At 40.9% G+C, this 22,276-nt stretch overlaps 2 protein-coding genes and 1 pseudogene across 17 annotated transcripts in view; 1 reads left to right on the plus strand and 2 right to left on the minus strand.

Moving 5' to 3' along the window:
• The window catches only part of SLC30A10 (solute carrier family 30 member 10), a 46,562-nt gene extending 37,273 nt beyond the window's left edge, over nucleotides 1-9,289 (minus strand). The window contains exon 1 of the mRNA XM_051820584.2: nucleotides 8,714-9,289. Within this exon, the coding sequence (XP_051676544.1) occupies nucleotides 8,714-9,164 (451 nt within the window). The 5' untranslated portion in view covers nucleotides 9,165-9,289. The remainder of the gene's footprint in view (nucleotides 1-8,713) is intronic.
• Nucleotides 2,128-2,723, plus strand: LOC103351046 (cytochrome c oxidase subunit NDUFA4 pseudogene; annotated as a pseudogene).
• Nucleotides 9,290-17,084: 7,795 nt separating the features above from the next.
• The window catches only part of EPRS1 (glutamyl-prolyl-tRNA synthetase 1), an 81,537-nt gene continuing 76,345 nt past the window's right edge, over nucleotides 17,085-22,276 (minus strand). For all 16 annotated transcript variants that reach the window (XM_070055328.1, XM_070055326.1, XM_070055325.1 and 13 more), the window contains 2 exons: nucleotides 17,541-17,605; nucleotides 17,085-17,444 (listed from right to left, as the gene is read on the minus strand). In XM_070055328.1, coding sequence (XP_069911429.1) covers nucleotides 17,294-17,444; nucleotides 17,541-17,605 — 216 coding nt within the window. In that variant the 3' untranslated portion in view covers nucleotides 17,085-17,293. The remainder of the gene's footprint in view (nucleotides 17,445-17,540; nucleotides 17,606-22,276) is intronic.

Consider the following 22,276-nt stretch of genomic DNA (forward strand, 5'->3'; position numbering starts at 1 on the left):
GTCTCAGCTGCTCTGCTTCCAATCCAGCTCCATATTAATACACCTGGTAAGGCAGCAGCAAACAGTGTGAGTGCTTGGGTCCCTGCCACTTATGTGGAGATTTAGAAGGGATTTATGGATCCTGACTTCAGCATAGCTCAGCTCCAGCCCTTGCAGCCATGTGGGGAGAGAACCAGTGGATGGAAGACTTTTCTCTCTGTCTTTCCCTCTCTCTGTCTATAAGTTTACCTCTCAAATAAATAACTAAAATATTTTTTTAAAAAAATTAGCTTGGGGGGCCGGCACTGTGGCACAGTAGGTTAATGCCCTGGCCTGAAGTACCAGCATCCCATATGTGTGCTGGTTTGAGACCCAGCTGCTCTACTTCTGATCCGGCTCTCTGTTGTGGCCTGGGAGGGCAGTAGAAGATAGCCCAAGTCCTTGGGCCTCTGCACTCACATAGGAGACCCGGAGGAAGCTCCTGGCTTCAGATCAGCGCAGCTCCAGCCATTGCGGCCAATTGGAGAGTGAACCATTGGATGGAAGACCTCTCTCTCTCTTCCTCTGCCTCTCCTGTCTCTGTGTAACTCTGACTCTCAAATAAATCTTTTAAAAAAAATTAGCTTGGAAGTCCTGCACACTTCCAAGATTGTTCACTACAGATTATGCAGTGACGTAAATGATAGCATATTCTTTAAAAAAATATTCTATTATAGCCTGTGGCTTTTATTAAAAAATTTTTTTTATTTAAAGGCAGCACAAAAAAGGGAAGGAGAGAACACTCCTTCAAACTGCCTGCCCAGGCAGAACTGCATATTAACTAATAAATGTTTTCCTTTTAGAAATGCCACCTACCTGCTCTTCAAGCCAGTTCTACTCTCAGGCCAGCTAGGTCATGGAAGTCAACAGGGTGCCTCCCTTATGATGTACCACACGTAAAGAGATATGGATAGGTCTGAGCCTCATAACTGACAAGGCCTTGAATCCACCTGATTGTTTTTCAAGCCTTTTCTGTCATTTTGTATTTGCCTTTCAATGAAAAAACTTGCTCCTGGTTTAGACATTTTTCTTAGGGCCTCTAATAATGCCTCTGTCCTCTGTTTATATCTTGTGATTTTAGATCCTGTTAATTTAAACTGTTTGTTAGGTTAATTTTCCATGGACTTAAAAAAGTAAAATTCTAGGTGGCCAAGCACATGAAACCTCGGATGGAAGCAGTTTCTGCACGCTAGCACTGCATCCCCTAAGGAGAAGCCTCCTCCTGCTGAGAGGCCATCTCCTGCTGCAACCCTGTCTTGATTCCCCTTCCCAAAGATGCCCCTTTGCAGCTTGAAGCAGCCACAGTGATCATCCGCCCAGTTCCCCCTAACAGATGTTAGGGTTTCCATCCAGGAGGGAATGTGAGGAGTCAGATGAGTTCATCACAGTCAGGGGATCCCAGTGGAATTTGGGGTGTAAAATACTTGCTTCCTTCCCCAAAATTTTATCTTTAGCAAGTACTAACAGGCCCCCCTCCTTCCAAGGGAGCTCCTCCAGAGCTCACAGCTTATTGTGAAAACAAGTTATCTACCCCACCCTTAGCAGGCCAGACAGGATGGAGAATTGTAAATGAGGTCTTTTTGATTTTTTTTTGTTGTTGTCCCCACCTCATAACTGAATGCCCTTTGGGTTTTTCCTCTCTTGGATGCCTCCCTCCATTCCACTCTGGCTGGAGGTCCTAGAGTTTAATAAACACTTTTAATCTAAAAGAAAAAAAAAAACTGCCTGCCCATAGAGAATGTAACCTTTCCCTGTTCCCAGGCCCTTCTCTGTTTCTCCATTACTGTTCTGCCTGTAAGAGGATGGATATGTTTATTCCTGAGATAAGTACTAGGAAGCCTACTGTGAAGCCCGAGCTACATTCTCCAATCTAGCTTTTATTAAAAACTGAGCTACTATATTTTATCACTATCCTTTATCCTTTATTTCTCACCTTGTTCTAGACTCATAAGTGAAAATTATTTATTGGCTCCCAGAAGTCTCAATTATGTTGTCAAGGAGGTCCTGGGTTACTTTGGACATCCACATAGTCTGGATGTAGAGACTGCTTGCTCTTAGGCCTGGAACATTAGTTTGTCTCTCATTTCAGACCTAAGACCTCTACTACAAATGTAAATCCAGATCACTGGTCAGGTTAAGAAACACCCAAGCCTGATAACCCCTTTTCATATTTGAGCAGGAGGTACTGGAGCAGCACAGTATGTCACGCATCTGGTTTTTGTCTTTGTTTGAGATTTATTTAGTTATTTGAAAGGCAGAGTTACAGAGAGAAGGAGAGATAGAGAGAGAGAGATCTTCCATCTGCTGATCTACTCCCCTAATGGCTGCAACAGCCAGGCCTGGGCCAGGCCAAAGGCAGGAGCCAGGAGCTTCATCCAGATCTCCTACATGTGTACAGTAGCCCAAGCACTTGGGCCATCTCCCACTGCTTTCCCAGGCCATTAGCAAGGAGCTCTATTGTAAGTGGAGCAGTGGGGACAAAGCTGGCACCTATAAAGGATGCCAGCATCACTGGTGGTGGCTTAACCCACTATGTCCAACACCAGACTGTGTCATGCACCTTTGCGGTGTTCAATCCAGATGTCATTTGGAACAGAAAGAGTAACCTAGAACCCTGAAATAAACTGGGTCCTAATGATCAATAGAAGCTCTACTCAGTGAATTTGGATTACAGCAACCTGGAGAAGAAAGGTCCAGACTTCTGAATGAAATGTCTCACTACAAAGCTGTTTAGAATGAAGTCTTCCAGAAGCCATCTGCACAATTTTTCACTTTACCAGGAAACATTTCTCCTCTAAATGCATGCAGTCATGTTGATTTATTGGAGTTTATTACACTGATTAATAAACACGTGAAACAAACAACCAAACAAAACATTGTTGTCAATTGACTCTGCTCAGCAAATGTAGACCTAGTTGCTTGTTCTCTTTTTCTCTCCTGCAAAATCTCAAGGTAGTTTCTTCAAGCAAAGAATTCTACAGAAAACAGATGGCTCACCCAGCCAGTTCCTCCTTCAACCTGAACTCTATTCTCCTTCTAAAGAACCAGCTGCTACTTTTCATTGACCAGAGTTAAGGATCATCTCTTTTCTATTTCATACAAGGATGACATATTTGTCACAGCAAATACAATATCACAGATAACTTCATCAGAAATTACTTCCTCAGACTTTTCTCTTGATATATTTCATGGGGCCAGTGTTGTGGGACAGTGGGTTAAACCACCGCCTGCAGTGCCAGCATCTCATATAGGCAGTTGCAGCTGCTCTGCTTCCTATCCAGCTCTCTGCTAAAGTGCCTAGGAATGCAGTAGAGGATGGCTCAAGTACTTAGGCCCGGCACCCATGTTGGAGACATAGAAGAAGCTCCGGGCTCCAGGCTTTGGCCTGTCCTAGCCCCACTGTTGCAGCCATTTGGGGAGTGAACCAGTGGTTGGAAGATATCTCTGTTTCTCCCTCTCTGTGTAATTCTGCCTTTCAAATAAATAAATAAATCTTTAAAAAAAAAGATATCTTTCAGGTGCAGACAATAAATACCAGGACATGGACTTTGGAAGAAATTCTAAGGGAAAGGAGGCTCTAGATATTATTGCCTCATAAAAAATGATGGCAAAAGTGGTATATGTTAAAGTCATCAAAGACAGTATTATACACAATGTTTTTGAAACTCTACCATGACTACCATTTCTATCAAAAGAGCAAGAGAGAAATGACAAATATAATCTCTACATTTTATAAGCATATGGCAAGTTACAAATCCAAAATACTAAGCTTTCTACAAAATCTACCTTTCTACAAAATTAAGTTTCCCAGTAAGAAACATAGGGATATCATTTCTCATTAGACAGTACTATAGAGAAACATTTTGAAAGGTAAAGTGTCAGGGCCACTATTGTGGCAGAGCAGCTTAAGCTACTGCTTAGGATGTCAGCATCCTATATTGGAATGTCAGTTCAAGTCCTGGCTGCTCCTCATCCTATCCAGCTCCCTGCTAATGTGCCTGGGAAAGTAACAGAAGATGGCCCAAGGACTTGGGCCCCTTCACCCATGTGGGAAGCCACAGAGGTAGTTCAAGATTCCTGGCTTTGGCCTCACCCAGCCCCAGCTGTTGAAGCCATTTGGAGAGTGAACCAGTGAATGGAAGACCTCTCTCTGTCTCTGTCTCTCTCTCTCTCTCCCCCTTCTTCCCTCCCTCTCTTTCTCTCTTTCTCTTTCTCTCTGTCTCTCCCTGTCATTCTGCCTTTCAAGTAAGTAAAATAAATCTTAAAAAAAAAAAAAGACAAAGTGTCTTATGGCAGAAGAGAGGTATGGAAATGGAAAGCTCTGGTTTTCCTATCATATTTGTGAGGTTAACCATAAAATATTTCATTTGTCACTGGGAAATATGAGTCTAGTATATGGGACATATTTGTATCATTTTAATGAGTGACATATTGACATTGCATTGCCATTCAGTTTATGTCACTGTAACAGTTTAAAAACATAATTAATGTCTTTCTAAAATTCTATCAGTGAGGACAAAGGTAGCATTTATGAGAGCCCTTTGAAAAACATAGCCTCATGAAAGTATTGTTAGCTAAAGAAAAGCAGTGTTGTTTTTAAAATAGATGATATGATACCTGAGATGAGGTTAAAATGGTTAAGTGTCTTTTCCAGGGTCAGATGCAGTAACTGAGGGGAGTTCTAGAACATGCATTTTTCAGTTATTAGTCTTCTTTGGGTTCACTCACCTAGGAATGCTACTAACTGATTATCACTGAGACACACGTTCTGTGTGGCTTCTAGGAATAGTGATGCATCCAAAACTCTTGCTGGGCAACAAGAGGTAAGGCAATAGCAAACTGTCAGGAATACACGGAAGACGGAAAAGAGAATTAGTTAAGTGTATACAATGGGACAGGTACTGTGATCTGTGTGTGCGTTCTTATCACAGCTAATTTTTAAAACCTGGGCTGGTGCTTGGAAAACAATGGTAATGTCAAATTCAGATAAACTGACAAGTAATAGTTTCTCATAATATAGCATCATGCTTTTAAAATTATATAATAATTATTACAAATTCCCCATCAGTTCAATCCTGTCTCTGAATGAGGAATAGAACTCAAGTAACTTTTGCCTAGAAAAACTTCCCATTCCAGGTTGAAAAGGTGACTCAATTCTGCATTTCTTATATTGTATTCACTCCAGAGTGTTTGCTAACTGGGGGAGGAAACAGGAAACTCCCTCTTGCTTCTCCTAAAATTATGGGATTTTAAAGATTTATTTATTTGAAAGGAAGAGTTAGGGAGAGTATGTGTCTTCCATCCACTGGTCACTCTCCAAATGGCCTTAATGGCCAGCGCTGGGCCAGATCGAAGCCAGGAGCCAGAGCTTCTTTTTTTTTTTTTTTTTTTTTGACAGGCAGAGTGGACAGTGAGAGAGAGAGACAGAGAGAGAAAGGTCTTCTTTTGCCGTTGGTTCACCCTCCAATGGCCGCCGCGGCTGGCGCGCTGCAGCCGGCACACCAAGCTGATCCGATGGCAGGAGCCAGGAGCCAGGTGCTTTTCCTGGTCCCCCATGGGGTGCAGGGCCCAAGCACCTGGGCCATCCTCCACTGCACTCCCGGGCCACAGCAGAGAGCTGGTCTGGAAGAGGGGCAACCGGGACAGAATCCGGTGCCCCAACCGGGAGTAGAACCCGGTGTGCCGGTGCCGCTAGGCGGAGGATTAGCCTAGTGAGCCGCGGCGCCGGCCCCAGAGCTTCTTACAAGGTCTCACATATGGGTGTAGGAGCCCAAGGACTTGGACCATCTTCCTCTGCTTTCCCAGGCACATTAGCAGGGAGCTGGATTGAAACTGAGCGGCCCGGACTCAAATTGGCACCCATTTGGGATGCCAGGATCACAGGCGGTGGCTTAACCCACTGCACAACAACGCTTGCCCCTACAAAATTCTCAGAGCCTTGTCTGCTTTGCTCAGCTCTAGGTAAAATTTCCTCTAAAAGAAAGAGAAACTTAGCTTGTTCTCTATGGGCAACGCCCTCATCAGGCTAACGCACTGCATTTTACTAGAAGCTTGTGAGAGCAACTGATCGGCTGTCTGTCACAACCATCCACAGCAAGGAACAGATGCTGACTGCTATGTTGTTACTATCCCTCACCAGGTAGCTGGAGAAATATAATGTCAAAAGGGGAGCTGGTGGCAGAGAGAAAGAGAGAGCAAGCATGCACACAGTTTGGAATCAAAGTAAGATGAACTTTAAATCCTAAGGAAAGGCATACTGTCAAAAAATTAAAAGTAGGTGTCAGCACTGTGGCACAGCAGGTAAAGTCACTGCTTGTGGCTCCAGCATCTCACATGGACACTGGTCTGAGTCCTGGATGCTCCACTTCCAATCCAGCTCCCTGCTAATGTGCTTAGGAAAGAGTGGAAGATGGCCCAAGTACATGGGTCCCTGTGCCCATGTGGGAGACAGAGAAGAAGCTCCTGGCTCCTGGCTTTGGATTGGCCCAGCTATGGCTGTTGTGGCCATTTGGGAAGTGAACCAGCAGATGGAAGATCTTTCTCTCTCTCTCTCTCTCTCTAACTCTGCCTTTCAAATAAATAAATAAATATTTAAAAATTAAAATAATCAAATATTTCATATATAAATTTATCCTTTATAAATTATATAAATGCAAGCCTGATTACCCTAGACAGAAGATACAACATGGAGCAAATGCCATCATGCTGGAAAAGTGGACTGCACAATAATACTATTAGCATAAAATAAAGACCAATGTACAGCCAGGTATCTGTCCCAGTACAAGACAACCAACGGTTGTAGTATTTAAATGTTATAGAAAATTTAGTATCAAAAAACAACTTTTTAAAAATTCAAACATAAAATTTATGTGAGAGGTAGGTGTTACGTAGCAGTTAAGCCTCTGCTTGAGACATCCACAGCCCATATCAGAGTGGCCTGAGTTCCAGTCCCAGTTCTTCCAATCCAGCTTCCTGCTAACACATACTGGGTGGCAGCAAGTGCTCACTGGTCCCTGCCAAACTGTTGTGGCAATAAATTTTAAAAACATGGTTCAATCTAATAAAAAAGCATATTTTAGATTATTTTGTTGTCTTCCAAGAATTAATCTGATCTTGTGACAGATGATTTAGTAAATTTGGCACTGCCCTTAAGTGTCTCTGAAGATTCACAGATAAACCATTTACCCTCTTCTTTTTTTTTTCTTTTTTATTTAATGAGCATAAATTTCCAAAGTACAGCTTATGGATTACAATAGCTTCCTCCCCCCCGTAACTTCCCTTCCACCCACAACGCTCCCCTCTCCCACTCTCTCTCCCCTTCCCCTTCACATCAAGATTAATTTTCAATTTTCTTTATATACAGAAGATCAATTTAGCTTATATTAAGTAAAGATTTCCACATTTTGCTCCCACACAGAAACACAAAGTGTAAAATACTATTTGAGTACTAGTTATAGCATTAATTAAACACCTAAGAGTAATTGTGTATTAATTACAGAGTTTAACCAATAGTTTTAAGTAGAATATAAAATGCAACTTTTGTATTGTTGTGGCTTCCCCCCCCACCTCCCTCCCTCCCGTGGCCCTCTCCTCACCCACTCCCTCTCCCATCTACCCCCTTCTTAAATAGAACAGATGCATACAATAAATGAGTGCAAATACTTTCATTCCAAAAAGAGCTAAATTTACTAGATGATCTTCTTTATCTTTTCTCTCTCAGTTTTATGTAGCATTCCTTGGATTTATTCCTGAATGTATTCAGTCTGGCCACTTGTCTGATAATTTGCTCTTTTTGAGTTGGCTTATAGTCCAATACCTTTTATGAAGACACTAGAATATTATTTTTCAATTTCATAGAAAAGAATAGAATAAATGGTCACTAGAAACTGGGAAGGAGATAGAAACAAGTTAGCTAATGGGCACCAAAAAACAAATTAGATAGAAGGAATCATTTTTGGTGTTCTATAGCTGGTAAGGTAATTCTAGTCTACAAGAATCTATGATCTATTTCTAAACAACTAGGAAGGAAGAGTCTGAAGCTTCCCAACACACAGAAATAATTAATGTGTGTAGAGACGGAAATGCTAATCACCCTGATTTGATCATTACACATTGTGTATTTGTATCAAATAATCACACTGTACCCCATAAATATGAGTGGGAAATATGAATTATGAAAAAACTATGCATGGATTTCAAAATTCTTTGCACCAAAATAAACTTATCTTTGAATTTTTATTTTCCACAAATATTTTGAAGCACATTCACATATACAAATATTATGTGTCAATTTAAAAATATCATTTTAAAACTCAAACACCACCATGTCACATATAGGTAAACAAAAGTGACTCACATACAGGAGACTTTTCAACGCTACATTCACTTTCTTTCAAATTGCTCCCCCTGGGGCCTGGCTACAGCTCTGCCCTGGCTGAACATACTTTTTTATTCTCTGTGAGTAGAAAATTACAGAATAAGCTCTGTCCCCCAACAGGAAAAGGTCCTGCTGCCACTCTGCTCATAAGGAACTTCGGACTGACGGCAAATCTCAAAAGACCAATTGTAAAGTCACGGCGACGAGAGGCCCACCCCTGAACGGGGCCTCTCCAAAGAGTGCCAACAGGAGCCCCCTCAGATAGCACCTGCCAGGCCTCCTATCAAATTTACTGCCACCTGTTGATGAGCTACTTACCTGTTTCACTGTCTTCCTGGGGCCCGCAGGTTTTGCAGTAACAGCAGTCCAAGAAGATGACATAATTAAGAACATTGAAGAACAGGCCGACAATTCCAGCACTAAGCACCAGCAGAGCCTTCTCTGTCTTCTGGGGGTGGATGTACCTTTTGATGGCTTCCACCAGGATACTGAACATCAGAGCCACAGCAAAAGTGGCATTGCCAAATGCTCCCAACACATCTGCCCGAAGAAAGCCGAAAGTGTTCTTCCTGTGCCGTCTTACGTTGCTGGCCCTCACTCCAATCAAACCTATGATCATAGACAAAAAGTGGGAAAAGACTGCAAACGCATCAGAGGCCAAGGAGAGGGAGTTGCCTATGTTGGCGATCACCAGCTCCAACACAAAAAGGAGGATACTGAGGACGCACATGAGGATTAAACGGAAGCTTCTCCCAGTGTATCGCCCCATGGCAGCTAGGTGCGCGGCAGCTCCGCTCCCTCTCTTAACAAGGCTGAGCTCTTGGGGGGAGAAGCCACAGATTTTGAGATTACAACTCCTGGATAACTCTCCCCTTCAGCCTTTCATAGCTTGCCATATTTGGAAATCGCCTTTTATAGGCTGCTATAAAGCCATAAAACAGTTTAAAGGGCAATTAAGCAACAGATGTCACGTGAGCTGGGCTTTACCAACATGGAAGACACTGGCTTCATATGTGCAATTGAAAGGTTTTTGTTCACCAGTGTTTAATCAAGAGCTTCTATGTCATTGAATCATGTAGGAGCTCATAAGCAGCTGTGGTCTTTCTGCCTTCCCTGATCCACTTGTGCAGTAAAAGTTCTGGTGCAGGGGCTGCAGCTGTGGTGTAGGAGGGGTTAAGCCTCTATCTGCAATATCAGCATCCCATTTGGGCGCTGATTTGAGTGCTGGCTGCTCTACTTCCAATCCAACTCCCTGCTGATGGCCTGAGAAGCAGGTGGAGGATGGCCAGTGCGTGGGCCCCTGCACCCATGTCGGGGACCTGGAAGAAGCTCCTGGCTTCGGACTTGGCCCAGCTCCAACCATTGAGGCCATTTGGGGGAGTGAACCAGCTGATGGAAGACCACTCTGTCTGTATCTCCCTCTCTCTGCCTGTAACTCTCTCTGCCTCTCAAATAAATAAATAAACCTTAAAAAAAAAATACGGGTGAAGCAAGTTATTTGACAAAAAATTAGGTCTTCTCATCTTGGTGGGTTAATAGTTCAGTGTGATTTTTATTTTCCTCTCTAAATCTTTATGTATTTATTTGAGAGGCAGAGACATGGAGAGAGAGAGAGCTCCCATCTGCTAGCTTCATTCCTCAAATGCTGGCAATGGCTGAGGTTAAATCAGGTCAAAGCTGGGCGATGGGAATGCATTCTGGGTCTTCCACGTGGTGGGCGGCAGGAACCTCATTACTTGAGCCATCACCACTGCCTCCTTAGCAGTGACTCCTGCTTGGAGTCCGGAGTCACAGCCAGGGCTCAAACCCACTTACTCCAATATGGGATGTGGCCATGTTAACTTCTAGACCAAACACCCCCCCCCCTAAATAATTTTGAATGCCATTTAATTAATGAAACAGGGACTATCTAGGGGTCACTAATCCCGAGATCAGAGCCAAAGATGAAGCTAGAGTGATATTTCTACTGCTTTGCCCACTGATCTGGAATAAACAAGAAACAATTCCTGACACTTTCCATAAATAAGTCAAGAAAAACATCCCTCATTTTCACATTTGAGCTGGAGGAATTAAAGTTACAAACTCAGTAAATTTCAGGAAGAAAGCCAAATAAGAAAGTTTTAACTGATACAAGGAAGTTTTTTGTTTATTTGTTTGTTTTTTAATCTTACCACATGTCAAATATGGATAGTCCTTAAAGGCTTATTGGTTCTGAATATCTAAAACAGCAGTGGCCTCTATAGTTCTGAGTAGCCTGCCTAATGCCAATCCTTTAAAGAAACAGACTGGTGTCATTCTACAGAATGTTTTCTGTTTTTAAAGTCTGATGGTGATGGTTGCCTTATGTGTCAACTGGATTGGCCACTTGGCCAATGACATCTAAGACATCCTGGGTGTTTGTGAAGGTGTTTCTGGCTGAGAGTAACTTGTGAATCTGTAGCCTGAGTAAAGTAGACTGCCCCCTCCCATATGGATGGGCTTTGTCCAATCAGCACAGAAAGGCAGAGTAAGAGGGAATTCCTCCTGCTTCACCTCAGAGAGTGGATTAAGGGGAGTGGTGAGAGCAAACGGGAAGGGGCTTCAAGAGAATGAGAAATGAAATTGGAAACAGCAAGTGCACACAATCCTGCCACTGAGTGTTCCTCTACATAGAGAAAGGGATGTGGGATCAACAAAGGTATTTTTAGGTCGGGGGGGGAAATGACAGCTGGTTTGTAGGCTGATGGAAAGACGCAGTGGAGAAAGAAAATCTAATGATACACAGGGGAGAACTGCTGTAGTGCCACCATTGAGAAGGCACTTAGATTTCACATAGAAGTGGGGCTGGCCTTTGCTCTGGAAACAGACAGTTGAGCTGAAATAGTAAAGAAGGTAAGTAACAGAGCCCTATGGAAAGTTCATGGAAAATGAAATGAAATGACAACATAAGTTTATTTTGGTGAAAAAATTTTGAAATCCGTGTAGTTTTTTTTTTCACAATATTCATTGTCCATAAACTTTTTGAGGATTCCTTATAAATGGATACATGAATAGTAGGTAGATGTGGTGAGAGGTTCCACAGGTCCTAATCTTATATTGCCTCTTTTTAGTGAAAGAATTAAGCTGATTAACTGAAAGTCAAAAAAGGGGATCTAGGGTAGGTGTTTGGTATAACAAGTAAGTTGCTGCTTGGGATGCCAGCACCCTATATTGGCATCCCTGGTTCGAACCCTGGCTGCCCTGTTTCTGATCCAGCTTCTTCCCATTGTACATTCTGCAAGGCAGCAGGATGCCGATGATGGCTCAAGCACTTGGATCCCTGCCACCCATATGGAAGACCTGGATTGAGTCCTGGCTCCTAGCTTTGGCCCGGCCCAACACCTGGCCTAACTGTTGTAGGCATTTGGGGAGTAAACCAACAGATGGAAAATCTCTATATCTTTCTTTCTCTTTCAAATCAATTTAAAACAATTTTTAAAGGAAAACCCCTGAAAATTTGAGAAAAGGTATGACATAATTATCTCAGATGAATGAGGGAAATGTACAATTATCTATTTACTCATATTAAATAACACTGATACTAGCACCATCATCACCAATTTCTATATTACCCAACCTCTTATCCAACAATATTTAAAAAATTGACTGGCTTGAGAGAGAGAGAGAGAGAGAGAGAGAAAGAGAGGGAGAACTCACTGGTTCACTCTCCAACTGTCTACAGTGGCTGGAGTTGGGTCAGGGCTGGAGCCAGGAACTGAGAACATAATCTAGGTCTCCCATGTGGATAACAGGAATCCAACTACGTATGCCATCACTGCTGCCTCCCAAGGTCTAAATAAGCAGAAAGCTAGAGTCAGGAAGAACTGGAGCTGGACACTGAATCCAGGCACTCTGATATGAGACATGGGTGTCTTAAACAAAATCTTAACCACTAGAGCAAATGCTCACCACTCAACGAGTATTTCTTCATCACAAAAGTTGGTTTTGGTGACATACTTTAAAATATTTTGAAATATTGCTATTACAGTAGGACACTTAGTTAATAAGCTATTTTCTGTCATCTTAGTAGTATTGACTTTCCAAACTCCTAAAACTTGAACAAAGACATTGGTTTAACACCATCCACTGAAGAAGAGTATGTCTATATTTGTTATCTTAAGCCTGGCAGCTTGCAGAATAGGGCTAATTTTCCAGGTGTTACCAGCTCAACTACAAAAGGATGCTTCTTCAGTCTGCTGCTACTGGTGATGAAGCTAATCTCAAGTCTTGGTGAGGATCAGAGGCAAAGGCCCCAAATACTCTGCCCAATTTATTGCCTAATCTCCTTTACAACTTATTGGCTGCTTTGATTTGGCATCTCACATAGAACTACTTCAAGGAGGTCTGGCAAGAAAAGGAAAAATCAGGGTGGCATTATGGCATAGCGGGTAAAGCTGCTGCCTACAATGCCATTACCATGTCTTGTGTACCGGCTGCTCCACTTTCCATGCAGCTCCCTCCCTGTTAATGGCATAGGAAAAGCAGTGGAAGATGGCCCATGTGTGGGCCCCTGCCTACATGAGAGACCTGGAAGAAGCTCCTGGCTTTGGCCTGATCTGCCCTGGGTGTTGTGGCCATCTGGGGAGTGAACTAGTAGGTAGAAGATCTCTCTCTCTCCAACTCTTTCAAATAATAAATCTTTAAAAAAGAAAAAGAAAAAACCATATTTACTTTTACTCCCTACTGTATCCTCTGGCACTGTGTATAAGGCCACTGTCTGGTTTATAATTATCAAATAAATGACTAGCATTTTCTAGGCATAGCAAAAGTGACAAACAAAGCAAAAGGGCCAACGCTCTATGTTTAAAAATAATAGCATGTTCATAACTGTCCCTCAGAACTTTTTGATCCTAATGACAACCACTAAACACCATAATTACACGACAGATGATGAAAATAACTAGAATAAGTGGGGGTGATCTATCCTCACACTTTGGTCAAAATGCCTTCTCCTTAGTTTATGAAGATTCTGCTGCTGCTGACCTCAAAACTCAAATCCTTCCCATTACCAGGACAATGAATTGCTATTGTCCACGTAATGACTTTGCATGATTAACTGGCATAATGAAAAACTATCTTAAACACTCCCATAGATGAACCAGAAATTGCTAAGATGTAACATAGATACACTCGACTTGGTGAGCAGAGCCAGTAGTAAATATGCTTGACCTGTTTTTTTTCTCCCTGACATGAGCACTAGGGCCTGTCAGTCATACAGTCAGCCCCCTGAATTCACAGGCTTCACATCGGTAGATTTAACCAACTGCAGAACAAAAGTACTTGCAAAGCGTAGGCATTTTGGCACAGCCCCACATCCCATATCAGAATGTCTGGGTTCAAGTTCTGGCTCCTCTTCTGATTCTAGCTTCCTGTTAAATTGCACTCTGGGAGACAGCAGGTGATGGTTCCAGCAATTGTGTCTTCACCGCCCATGTGAGAAACCCCTATTGAGTTCCCAACTTCTGGCTTTGCCAAGATCCAGTTGTTGCAGGCATTTGAGAGTGAACCAATAAATGGGAGATCTCTGCCTTTCAAATAAGAAATCATGACTGCGGGGGCCAGCGCTGTGACATTGCCAGTAAAGCCGCCGACTGCAGTGCTGACATCCCACATGGGCGCCGGTTTGAGTCCCAGGTGCTCCTCTTCTGATCCAGGGAAAGCGGTAGAAGATGGTCCAAGTCCTTGGGCCCCAGCACCCGTGTGGGAGACCTGGAAGAAGCTCCTGGCTCCTGGCTTCAGATAGACACAGCTCTGGCCGTTGTGGTCATCTGGGGAGTGAACCAGCAGATGGAAGACCTCTCTCTCTCTGCCTCTACGTAACACCTTCCAAATAAATAAATCTTTTTTAAAAAAATTACTGCAATGAACATGTACAACTTCACACACACACACACACACACTCAATAATGTAACACAGCATTTATGTTTATTAGGTATTATAAGCAATCTAGAGATAATTTAAGGTAAACAGGAGGATGTGCATGAGTTGTGAGCAAATAAGCCATTTTATAGGAGGAATTTGAGCATTTGAAGATTTTGGTATCTTTGGGGATTCTGGAACCAATTCTTCTCAGACACTGAGGAATATGTCTAGTTTATAACTGTCATCTGCTACTACAATAGTGCTAATTTCTTTTTTCTTTCTAAAGAATGCATTGCTTTTTTCTTTAAAGATTTATTTATTTATTTGATACATTAGCTGAACCTCAATTTAAAAAGTATCATTAGAGATATACTTTGAGTAAAATTTTCTTAACATAACTGCTTACTCTAGAGTTTTGTTAGTGAATTTCTTTAAAATGGCAAATTTTAAGCTTCTGTGGGGCTAATTCTACTCATCTGAACCTTCCCAAAGAAACCAGAGGATGTCTCTGCATCAGAGATAGCCACCTCTTACAAAATGGCCAGGGGCTGGCTGCAGGGCACAATGTGTAGTTACTAGTCTCTGATCTAATTTTCAGGGTTTTATTATGGATTGACTACACAACACTTGCCCTCTAAAAGGGTTTATGTAGGCAGAAAAACAATTAGAAGCTAAAGTAACTACTATGATTAGAGAGCTATTTATTAAGATCAACTTCCGGTTGACCCTGTGTAACTGTTACCTAACAACAGGTATTACATATCTTGTGTCAACCATTGTTCTACCTGAGTTAACTTTGAATGTTAGCATTCTCTCCATTTTACAACTAGAGTTTATATAGCTACAAAGGAAAGAAGATAAAGCATTCTGAACTGCCATGGGTCAGTAAGAAAATATGTGACTATTCAGTTGCTTATTAAGTAAGGGAGATGAATATGCATACTCAAAATGTCAATCTTGAAACCATGCTATATTTAATCGTTTTGTTTTTTTTTTTAATTTTTATTTGACAGGTAGAGTTATAGACAGTCAGAGAGAGAGACAGAGAGAAAGGTCTTCCTTCCATTGGTTCACTCCCCAAATGGCCGCAACGGCAGCTGCTGTGCTGGTCCGAAGCCAGGAGCCAGGTGCTTCCTCCTGGTCTCCCACGTGGGTGCAGGGGTCCAAGCACTTGGGCCATCCTCCATTGCCCTCCTGGAGGAAGAGGAGCAACCGGGACTAGAACCGGGCACCTATATGGGATGCCGGCGCCGCAGGCAGAGGATTAACCAAGTGAGCCACAGTGCCGGCCCCTCATCTGTTTTTGATAAAAAATTTCCTACCAATGTTAAGTATTTCTGTGTTCTGTATCGTTCCAATTTTAGTATATGTGCTGCCGAAGCGAGCACAAGTATTTCTGTGTTCTTATATATAGCCTGTACTTTTCATGCGTTTGTATCTCTTGTTCCCTTTTCCTCTTCTGGCTTTATTGAAATTCTGCTCAATTTCAGGCATGGAAAGCCAAGACACTGTGGCAAAAAATGATCTACATGAAAGATCTCAAAGATCCCGGTGGAAAGAAGGGGCCATCAAAGAAGGAGGTACCTTTCTCTAAAGGGAGGAGAGAACTTCCACTTTGATTATGGCCTTGTCTAAATACTAATGGAGTTTGTGGACTCAAGAGGTTTCCATAGCCTTGGCAGCTCATGACAAGAGCCTAGGGTGATCACTGATATAATAAATAAGAGTGTCAATTGTTAAATCAACAAAAGGAGTCACTGTGCACTTGCTCCCCATGTAGGACCTCTGTCCTTAATGAGTTGTACTATGATAATTAACAGTAAAATTTGTCTTCAAACAGTACTTTATACTTTGTGTGTCTGTGTGGGTGCAAACTGTTGAAATCTTAGAGTTGATCTTCTGTATATAAAGATATTTGAAAATGAATCTTAATGAATAATGGGATGGGAGAGGGAGTAGGAGGTGGGATGGGAGTGGGGGTAGGAGGGTGGGTATGGGGTAAGAACTGCTATAATCCAAAAGTTTTACTTATGAAATTTATATTTATTAAATAAAAGCTTTCTATAAAAAAAATTCTGCTCATCCTTCCAAGTGCAGTTCAAAATTCAAGTGTTTTCTGAAAGTATTTCGGAATATATATATATATTTCACTACCAAGTGATATATATATATCATATGTGTGTGTGTGTATATATATATATACACACAAATATATATTTCACTACCAAGATATACAACTAAGAAGAAAACCTATGAAAACCTAAGAAAAAAACACCGAGGGTTAGGGAAGGAGGGAAGGTCTATAGGAATACCTTGACAAAAAGAATCTTAAATGTAGCAGAGTTACATAGACAAACATGAACCAAGAACATTAACTCTGGTCAGGTGTATCCGCAGTGAGCTCAGTGAAAACAGCATTGTGGTAGGGAAAGAAAAGGGTGAGGAAAATGCAAAGGAAGAATAGAGGAGGGTTGATCACTCTTTCAGAAATAAGGAAGGACTCTTTAAAAAAATCTGATAGTAACTAAAGGGACAGAGAGCTGTTGAAGGAAAAGCTTCATTTTTATTTTTTCAATTTTTTGTTTAGCTTTTCAAACAGAATCAAGGCAATTTTGGCTTTCATATTAAGCGCTATGGAAACAAAGTACTTCAAGATGGAACACAGGGAAAACTGGTGGTTCCACATCAGAGGTACCATGTGCTATGTCTCAAGATTTACCTAGGTTTCAATTATCTTCAGCTTTTGGTAGGCATTTTCTTGTGGTATCTAATTCAGGTATTGCAGAATCAAATGAATACATAAAACAGTAATAGTTCATGATATTTATTACTGGGGTTGTTTACAGAAAATCCTTTATCCCACTGTGAATTAAGCATAAGAATAGTAGTTTGTCTCATATGACTTCCTTTTAGAACTTTTATTTTAAAAAAAATCATAAAACTATCTGAGTCTGGGAAGGTATTAGTATCAATTTTTTAAAAAATAAGGAAGGTTGGAGAGGATTTTGCTGTATCCTTTAGTAACTCCGACCAAACAAGGTGTAGAACTTGGCAGGGTTCTTGCCACAGATGCATTTGGCTCCAGGCTGCAGCTCACGAAGTGGTTTGAAGGGGATGCAAAGACTTTTTGCTCCCATGGATGGAGCACCAGGTTCAAGATCTTGATCCCTGAAATTAAAACAAATTAAGAATTTGTTTTATACTGTATATTGCTATTACTTTCCATTGCAGCAAAGCACATGTTTTATTTGTACTTATGCTTACCTGGCAGTGGTCTTTTTAATCCAGTCTTCACAGTCAATTTCCCCACAGAATGGAATCTGAGCAATCTAATAAGAGAAAACATTCAGTATTCATAGCTCTTTTTTAGTCTATTCTATGAAAGCAACATTTGAGTTCTCCATTAAACTGACAAGCAAATAGGATAGGATTCCTAGCCCTTTTCAGGCTTTGGTACCTTTGCAAACCTAGTAGGAGCTTTGCTAAGAGAAAGCAAAGAAGGGTTTAGCTCTAAAACCTACACCCATAGAACAAGAGATAACAAAGACATCTTTGCAGTGCACTAAAATGTCCCAATATACTGATACAGCCTAGATGCTGAACAGAGGTAAATTCCAGCTCTACCTCCTTTTCATGTCTGGGACACTGTCTGTGCTACTTATCTAAATAACTATTTAGGAGGATAAAGGGGAGATGACAAATAGTAAACTGATTTGTAAAGTGCTATTAATAATAATTAGGGGTCGGCACTGTGGTGTAGCAGGTAAAGCTGCCATCTGCAGTGCTGGCATCCCATATGGGCGCCGGTTCGAGCCCCAGCTGCACCACTTCCAATCCAGCTCTCTGCTATGGCCTGGGAAAGCAGAGGAAGATGGCCCAAGTCCTTGGGCCCCTGCACCAGCATGGGAAGACCTGGAGGAAGCTCTTGGCTCCTGGCTTCGGATTGGCACAGCTCCAACCATTGCAGACAATTGGGGAATGAACCAACAGATGAAAGATCTCTCTCTCTCTCTCTCTCTGCCTATTCTTTCTCTGTGTAACTCTGACTTTCAAATAAATAATTAATCTTTAAAAAAATAATAATAATAATTAACAAGCAAGCCTCACTTTATGGCCAGGATGTTTTTCTTTCTTTCTTTTTTTAAAAGATGTATGTGTGTATTTGAAAGGTTAGAGGGGCTGGCACTGTGCCAGTGTCCCATATGGGCACTGGTTCAAGTCCTGGCTGCTCCACTTCTGATCTACCTCCCTGAGCCCAAGAAAGCAGCGGAAAATGGCCCAAGTGCTTGGACCCCTGCACCTATGTGGGAGATCAGGAAGAAGCTCCTGGTTCTTGGCTTCAGACTGGCCCAGCTCCTGCCATTGTAGCCATCTGGGGAGTGTACCAGCAGACGGAAGGTCGATCTCTCTCTCTCTCTCTCTGTGCCTTTCAGATAAATAAATAAGTCTTATTTGTTTATTTATTCTCTTATTTGTTCTCTTCTATGGCCTGAGAAAGCGGTGAAAGATGGCCAAGTGCTTGGGCCCCTGCACCTGTGTGGAGACCCAGACGTGTCTGGTTTCTGGCTTTGGATCGGCCAAGCTACGGCAGATGCAAGACCTTTCTGTCTGTCTCTCCCCTCTCTGTCTGAACTCTACCTTTCAAATCAATAAACAAAAATCTTAACAACAACAAAAAAAAACATGGATTAGGAAATTACGGAACAAGGAATTCATCAGATGAACATTAATATGCAGTGACATTAAATATTTTTTTATTTTTTTTTTATTTTTTTTTTATTTTTGACAGGCAGAGTGGACAGTGAGAGAGAGAGACAGAGAGAAAGGTCTTCCTTTGCCGTTGGTTCACCCTCCCCTCCAATGGCCGCTGCGGCCGGCGCACCGCGCCGATCCGATGGCAGGAGCCAGGAGCCAGGTGCTTCTCCTGGACTCCCATGGGGTGCAGGGCCCAAGCACCTGGGCCATCCTCCACTGCACTCCCTGGCCACAGCAGAGGGCTGGCCTGGAAGAGGGGCAACCGGGACAGAATCCGGCGCCCCAACCGGGACTAGAACCCGGTGTGCCGGCGCCGCTAGGCGGAGGATTAGCCTAGTGAGCCGCGGCGCCGGCGACATTAAATATTAATACATTCATTTTAAATGATAAAATGTTCATTTAAACCTAATTCCTAACGTTGAAAAACTGTTACTCTGATAATCTGCCTTAAGACAATAAAGAAGTGACAAATTTCTAGGTAAGACTTCAGGGGGATGGGTGGAGGGAAGGTGGCAGAGATGGAAATCAAAGACAAATTTGAATGAGTTTTAATAAATAAATAATTTGTGTAATATATAATGAAAAGTAAAACAAAAACAAACCTAGAGATATAAAATAACCTAAAATAAATTATTTACCTGGTATTGAAAGTTGGTAAATCATTAGCATTTATCCAAAGACATAACAAAACACATTCATAAAAATACTGTTTAAACTTCATTACAAAAAAAAGAATGGGGAAAAATTTATAATCACTCTAATTAAGCAATGATAAAATATTAACACTTAATTAAAAAGAATCTGGGCAATAAATTTAAATCTGGTTTTGTTGATACTTTTATTAACTTGAAAGATTTACAGCCGTATTTTTATAACTAATCATTGTTACATTTAACAAAATCATACTTTTCCTCAAAGACAAAAATAACTAAGTCTTCAGAAGGTTTGTATTTCTAAAATGATTTTTAAAGTTTAAATGGTTTTAGCATATAAAAAAATATGAGTTCAAATACAATTTTACTTAAATGATAATTCTGTAAAAACGGTTTTAATTCTCTCTCCAAAGCAAGGTGTAGATGGTGAGACTTGATATTTCTGGTTATTGATTTTGGCACTTGCTAATACAAAAGACAGCATGCATTTTTAGGGTATTTAGTGAGCCATGACAAAGTTTTCAACTCTCCACTTTTTATTATTTCTAAATGTATATTTTTAAAAAGATAATCTTTTGTAAAAATGTCTTCAATTCTTTAGATGGTAAGAAATAGCAATATTCAAACATCATAGTGATCAATAAACTAGTAATATACAATAAAGTGTATATGTATAAATAACATCTATTTTTCATTTACTAAGCACTTATTTTGAAAAATGTGCTAAAATCAAGTACTGTAAATCAGGTAATTTTTTTTTTCACTTATACCAATAGATAAGAGTAGAAAAATCAAACTTTCACCTACATGCTAATTCCAAAGATCCCTTCCTCCTTTTCCCCTCCTGGTAAATACAACTGTATTTACAACAGCTTCAAAGGTTGCTTGATGGTCAGTAAATACATCTAAGCTGACCAACATGAGGTGAGATAGAAGCTGACTACTGAAAACAAGAAACAAAATTTGCTTTCTGGCCCTCCGACATACAACTGAAATACTCTGTCCTATTTTGTAACTATAGAGATGTTGAAATCTCTGCACTAATTTATCTAATTTTGGAATAACAGATATGATTATACTAATACCTGCTGAGATTTATTTCTTTGACAGCAATGGATTACCTGATAGTTACTCTATTGATTTATTAACTCTTATGCAATGTACAATGATATACTTTGAGGTAAAAGTGACTTCCTTATTTCCGTAATAAAAGAAAGCTTAAAATTCAATAATTGGGGCCAGTGTTATGACACAGCAGGTTAAGGAATGCGATGCCAGCATTCCATATCGAAGTGACAGTTTGAGTCTCTGCTATTCAGCTTCCAATCCAGCTCTCTGCTAATGTACCTGGGAAAGCAGTGGATGATGGCCCAAGTACTTAGGCTTCTGCCACCCATGTGGGAGACCAGTACAGAGTTCCTGACTCTTGGCTTCATCCTGGCCCAGCCCTGGCTATTGTGGACATTTAGGATGTGAACCAGCAAATGGAAGATCTTTCTCTCCCTCTCTCTTTCTTCCTCCCCTTTCCTCCCCTCCCCTCCCCTCCCCTCCCCTCTTCTCTCCTCTCCTCTCCTCTGCGTCTGTCGCCTTGCCTTTCAAGTAAATATATAAACAAGTCTTCAAAAAATTTCAATAATTAATGGAACAAAAAGAAAACAGTGATAAATTACAGTGAAAGGGAAAAAATACTGTAGCAGATGGCTATCTATCCTCTAGCCTTATAGTAAAAGTAGGCAGTTGGAATCAAGTGAAAAATTATGGAACCCTGAAAAGTCAAAGATTACAAAGGCAATAAACAAGAACAGAAGACTAAATACTAAAGAATTATGGATCTAAAAGGGATTTTGAAATGATTTATTTTGTACTCATTATACAAATTAGTAAACTGCAAGCTACAAGGAGCTAATTTTCCCAGCTCACACAATCAGATATATTAATAGGTTATGACTATAAAACAAGCTTTGCATTCTATTTTCAGCATGAGTTAAAAAAAAAGAGAGGAAAGTACATTAAACTGTCATAAGACAGAGATGAATTCTAGCACGAGATTTGCTCATGTTAGCTTGGAGTAATTCATTTAGACTTGCCCATCGCTTTTTCATTTGTAACCTGGGGACACAGAATCAGCTGTACATTCAAACATGTATACCAGAGTATTAAAGTCCATATGATTAATCACTTTGCAAATCAGGATTTCCTCTTTCTGAATAATAAAAAAGTTATACCTAGGAATAGCTGCATATACACAATACATAAAACCAATGGGATCTAAAGAGCCATTAACTATCTAAGTAGAAACACCTAAGTAGTTTTAAGGATCCCAAAGTAGCCAATCACCCTAAAAAAACAGGCCCAGACACGGGCATTATCCTCCCTACAATATTCAGAAAGTTCAATCAATTAAGAGCTGGTTAGGTATGATCAGGGAGTTAAAAGAAACTGACTCTCCATCTTATTTTAGGACTCTGCACATTACATTTCTAAAGCTAAAAAAAATAACAAACAAATTCATTTTCAAGAATGAATAAAGTCACATAGAAGTTTTTAAGCATTGTACCAAGCTTGAGAAAAAACTTAAATAATCAGTTTACT

This window comes from Oryctolagus cuniculus, chromosome 13 (genome assembly GCF_964237555.1).
Source record: "Oryctolagus cuniculus chromosome 13, mOryCun1.1, whole genome shotgun sequence".
Classification (NCBI taxonomy): Eukaryota; Metazoa; Chordata; class Mammalia; order Lagomorpha; family Leporidae; genus Oryctolagus; species Oryctolagus cuniculus.